Source organism: Myotis brandtii, unplaced genomic scaffold (genome assembly GCF_000412655.1).
Source record: "Myotis brandtii unplaced genomic scaffold, ASM41265v1 scaffold561, whole genome shotgun sequence".
Taxonomy (NCBI): Eukaryota; Metazoa; Chordata; class Mammalia; order Chiroptera; family Vespertilionidae; genus Myotis; species Myotis brandtii.
Window position 1 is genome coordinate 1,675,804 of NW_005370085.1, and position 5,040 is coordinate 1,680,843.

Below are 5,040 nucleotides of genomic sequence, written 5' to 3' on the forward strand. Positions count from 1 at the left end.
CCGCGGGATTTCAAACCAAGCACCGTGGCGGAGCAGACCTGCGATTGGTGGTCCGTCCTGTCGCTCCTCGCGAAACCCCACCCACTTCCCGCCCCCTGTCGCGAGAGCTCAGTTTCGGCTGTCGGGACTCGGGGCTGGGATCGCCTCCAGCGGGCTCGGCCACGCCCGAGGGCGGACCGCTTTCCTCGCTCGGCCACTGGGGGCGCTCTGCAAGAGGAGCCCGCCCTGCCGCTTCCCTGGGGCGGTTTTGTTTTTAAAATTTTTTGTTTAATCCTCACCACAGGATATGTTTTTTTAAATTGACTTTTAAAGGGTACAAATGTAATACTTTCAACAATAAAGATTTAATTAAAAATAAATTGATTTTTAGAGAGAGGAAGGGAGAGAGACAGCTCAATAGGGCACCGGACGGGGGATCAAACCTGCAATCTAGGCCTGTGCCCTAACTGGGAATGGAACCCACCCACAACCTTTTGGTGTACCATACAAGCTCTAACTAGCTGAGCCACCGGCCAGGGCGGTCTTTTATTTTTATTTATTGAGAGCATGAGAAACGTGGATTGTTGTTCCACTTAATTGGTTGCTTCTTGCGGGTGCCCTAAACAGAGATCCAACCCATGCCCTGGCATATGGGGACTACGCTCTAACCAACTGAGCTGCCGACCAGGTCTCCTTGCAGGTTTGACTCCAAGTGCACTTAGTTGCCTGGAAGGGGCAGTGAGCGCAGCGAGCCGACCTCCCAGGTGCGGTGCATAAAGGCTTCCCTGCCCACACCAGCTGGGTGTGGCGGGCGCAGGTTGCTAGAAAGGCCCGGTGTCTTGCTTCCCTCGCTCATCTGAGCAGTCAGCCTGGGAACTGATCTTTGGTGGCAATATTCCCCAGATGTAGGGAACCCTGCTTGGGCCCAGGAACTTTCTAGACCAGTGATCCCCTTTAATTACCACAATTCCGTTCAGTGAATATGATCCCCATTTTACAGAGCCAGGGAACTGTCTCAAAAAGGTTTGTCAATCACTTTTTTTCAGTGATTTTTGGTTGCACAATATCCTGGTGTGTGGATATCTCATAATTTAACTATTTTGTATTGATGGATACTTAAATCACAATTTTTACAAATAAATGTCTTTTTTTAAAAATATATTTTATTGATTTTTTACAGAGAGGAAGGGAGAAGGATAGAGAGAGTCAGAAACATCAATGAGAGAGAAACATCGATCAGCTGCCTCCTGCACACCCCCTACTGGGGATGTGCCCTCAACCAAGGTACATGCCCTTGACCGGAAGAATTGAACCGACCCTTGAGTTCCCAGGCTGACGCTCTATCCACTGAGCCAAACCGGCTAGGGCCAAATAAATGTCTTAAGACATATATCTTTGCATCAAGTGTAACTACTGAACACTCCCTTTCCAGAGAGGTTTAGTTATTCACTGGAGGCCCAGTGCATGAAATTCATGCACAGGTAGGGTCCCTAGGCCTGGCTGGGTCCCTTCCTTTACCCAGCTGCCAGCCGGGACCTTCCTTTGTTCTGCCCCCTGGTGGTCATCGCAAGTCACAGCGGGCAGTCAAATTCCTGGTTGGTTGAACTTCCCAGGGGACAATTTGCATATTGGCCTTTTATTATATAGGATTTGCCCTGCCCACCAAGCGAGCCTCACCAGCAGAGCACCTCCTCTTACCCTGGGCAGCTCTGACTACTGCTGTACTTTTAAACCTCTTTGTTAGTTTCATGGGGAAAGTGGGATTTCCGTCTTCACACTTGCTTAATTACAACTGAAACTGCACCTTTTCGCCCTGGGTATTGGTCAACTGCAACTTCTAGAAACTATCTCCCTTTGCCCTTCCCATGAAGGAAAAGTAAAGGATGGATGCTTGCCTGCACTCAGGACCCCATTTTCCTTTCAGAAGAACCTCCACTCTCCCTCTGGGGTCACGCCTGCGCCTTTCCCTTCCTCTACCTCCAGGTGCAGCGCCTTTACCTTCCTCACTTCTAAGCTCCAAGGGCCCTTCCTTTACCTCTATGACTTGTTTCCAAAGCCCAATTTTTCTATGAATTACTTCCTCTACCTCTGTGATTTTCCAAATAAATGTTCTCTCATTAAAAAAATAAAATAAAGCCAAAACCGGTTTGGCTCAGTGGACAGAGCGTCGGCCTGCAGACTGAAGGGTCCCGGGTTCGATTCCGGCCAAGGGCATGTACCTGGGTTGCGGGCACATCCCCAGTAGGAGATGTGCAGGAGGCAGCTGATCAATGTTTCTCTCTCATTGATGTTTCTAACTCTCTATCTCTCTCCCTTCCTCTCTGTAAAAAATCAATAAAATACATTTTTAAAAAAATAAATAAAAAATAAAATAAAATAAAATAAAGAAGAACAACTTCATTGGTGCTTTCAATATCTTTTAACTTATCAGCAGTGTCCCAAGTTATCTCCACTAATACAGTAGCCCTTAGGCCATCAGTTCTCAACCTGTGGGTCACGACCCCTTTGGCAGTCGAACGACCCTTTCACAGGGGTCGCCTAAGACCATCCTGCATATCAGATATTTACATTACGATTCATAACAGTAGCAACATTACAGTTATGAAGTAACAAAGAAAATAATTTTATGGTTGGGTCACAACATGAGGAACTGTATTGAAAGGGCCAGAAGGTTGAGAACCACTGCCTTAGGCACTGCGTTTAAATTTCATCCTATTCTTTGTTGATTAATTTGCCAGTTTTTCAGAAAATTTCAAAAATGTGGGATCTTTACACATGTTCCCAGGCCAGCATGGTAAGGATGCAGAGATAAGACAATTTTGCTATCATGTCCTTTACACTGTAGTTCTGAAGCCAACCAGGTCATAGATTCACTGGATGACGGGCACTCTGAGAAGATGCTCAATGTCTAAAACACTGTGTAGCCCGAGCCGGTTTGGCTCAGTGGATAAAGCGTCGGCCTGCGAACTGAAGGGTCCCAGGTTTGATTCCCGTCAAGGGCATATGCCTTGGTTGCAGGCTCCTTCCTGGTCCAGGCCCTGGTCGGGGTCATGAGGGAGGCAACCAATAAATGTGTCTCTCTCACATCACTGTCTCTCTCTGTCTCTCCCTCTCCCTTCCACTCTCTCTAAAAATCAATGGAAAAATATCCTCAGATGAGGATTAAAAAAAAACAAAGAGAATTTCAAGAAGGAAAGCAGATCAATGAGACCAAGTTAGTAGAGGACTGAGAGGCCATTAATAGATGTGGTTACAGTTCACAACTTTTAAAAGGTAAAGGGAGAGGAAGGCCACTAGAACCAGCAATTAGGAGCACCATTTGCTGACGCTCGAAACTGCTCTAACAGGGGACACAATCTTTCATTTGGTACTAAAAAAAAAAAAAAAAAAAAAGCTGAAAACTAAACTGCCTCCTTAATTTAAAACAAACACTTTGTTTAAATCCTCACCAAGAATATTTTTCCATTGATTTTTAGAGGGAGTGGAAGAGAGAAGGAAAGACAGAGAGGAATATTGATGTGAGAGAAACATCGATTGGTTGCCTCCTGCATGAGCCTAACCAGGACCCAGACCAGGGAGGAGCCTGCAACCGGGGTATGTGCCCTTGACCGGAATCGAACCCGGGCCCCTCAGGTCCACTGGCCGACGCTCTATCCACTGAGCAACACCAGCTAGGGCAACAGACACTTTTTTAAGCATAAGGAGTCATCGAATTTTAGAAATGGAAGGGTGCTTACTGATCACTTATCTGATCCACCTCCTTGTTTTATGGTTCTGGAAACTCCAGTAACAGGGCGAGTTTCCTGGAAGACCCAGAGCAGGCCCAGAGGGATGAGGGTCCAGTCCATGGAGTACGTGAAGCCCCCCAGGAAACCCCCTGTGCTTCACGAGCAAAGATGGAAGGGCTGGTCCAGCAGAAAACACGTGACATTGAACGTAGAGGCTTTATTTACAATGAGACTCAAAGAGGATGTAGCAAAAGATCCTCCTCCTCCATGTCTTCTCAGCATGGGCTGTACTTCATAACCAAAACAGGAAAACATCCTCGGGCAGGGTGACTCCCTCCCCTGATGTATCCCCTAAATCCCAAACAAGTCCGGTTCCCCAGCCTGGAGCAGGGTGGCTGGGGGGTTGGGGGGCGTGGAGTCGGCGGCTGCGCCCCCTCCTGCAGCCCCTGGGGAGCGCGTCCAGGGCAGCTTCAGGCTTTCACCTCGCTCATGGCCTCCATGAGGCGAGCGCTGTTGGTGACTGCTGTCGTCAGGAAAATGAACCTGAACCCTGAGGAGCCAAAAGCACCAGCCAGGTGAGTACGAGCAGATCGGTGGCCCCCGTCACCGGCCCCGCTGCCTAGAGCCCCTCCACAGCCCGGGCTGGATCCAAGAGCCAATTCACAGGCGCAGACACGTGGGTGCCACGCTCGGGGCACAGCGACTGGCCACGCCCTGGAGCCAGGCACCTGCTCTCCAGCCCACAGCCAGTGGTACCCAGAGGGCAGCAGAGGACCTTCCCGAGTGCTGCCCTTGGCAGCTCAGAGCCCGCCCGTGGACCGGCTGTCACCCTTCCGTCCTCGCTCACCTTTCTCTCTGCCCAGGAACCGCAGGGCTGAGATCTCGGAGAAGGTGCAGCCCCCCAGGAACACGACCAGGATGAGGCGCAGGGACTCGCTGGGAGCCTTGTCGTCCTTGGTCCCGCCTGTGGAGAGCAGACCAGACGCGGCTCTTTTTTTTTTTTTTTTGGTTTAATCCTCACGTGAGGATATTTTCCCATTGATTTTTAGGGAGAGGGGAAGAGAGAGGGAAAGACTGAGAAAAACACACCAATTGGTTGCCTTCTGCATGAGCCCTAAACAGGGCCCGGGCCAGGGAGGAGCCTACAACTGAGGTACGTGCCCTTGACCGGAATCGAACCCAGGACTCTTGGGTCTGTAGGCCAACACTCCATCCACTGAGCCAAACCAACTAGGGCCAGACTCAGCCCTTGCCTGGCACGCTGGCACCGGGGATGCGTCCAGCCGCCTCTGGCCCGCCCGGCCCCCGCTGCCAAGGCCACGTACCTGTGAAG

General features: G+C 50.1%; 1 protein-coding gene across 1 annotated transcript in view; it reads right to left on the reverse strand.

The window, feature by feature from the left end:
- Positions 1–3,904: 3,904 nt before the first annotated feature.
- Positions 3,905–5,040, reverse strand: part of VPS33B (vacuolar protein sorting 33 homolog B (yeast)) — a 23,321-nt gene continuing 22,185 nt past the window's right edge. Inside the window, exons 19-20 of the mRNA XM_014549594.1 lie at positions 4,555–4,714; positions 3,905–4,257 (exon numbers count right to left, since the gene is read on the reverse strand). Coding sequence (XP_014405080.1) covers positions 4,178–4,257; positions 4,555–4,714 — 240 coding nt within the window. The 3' untranslated portion in view covers positions 3,905–4,177. The remainder of the gene's footprint in view (positions 4,258–4,554; positions 4,715–5,040) is intronic.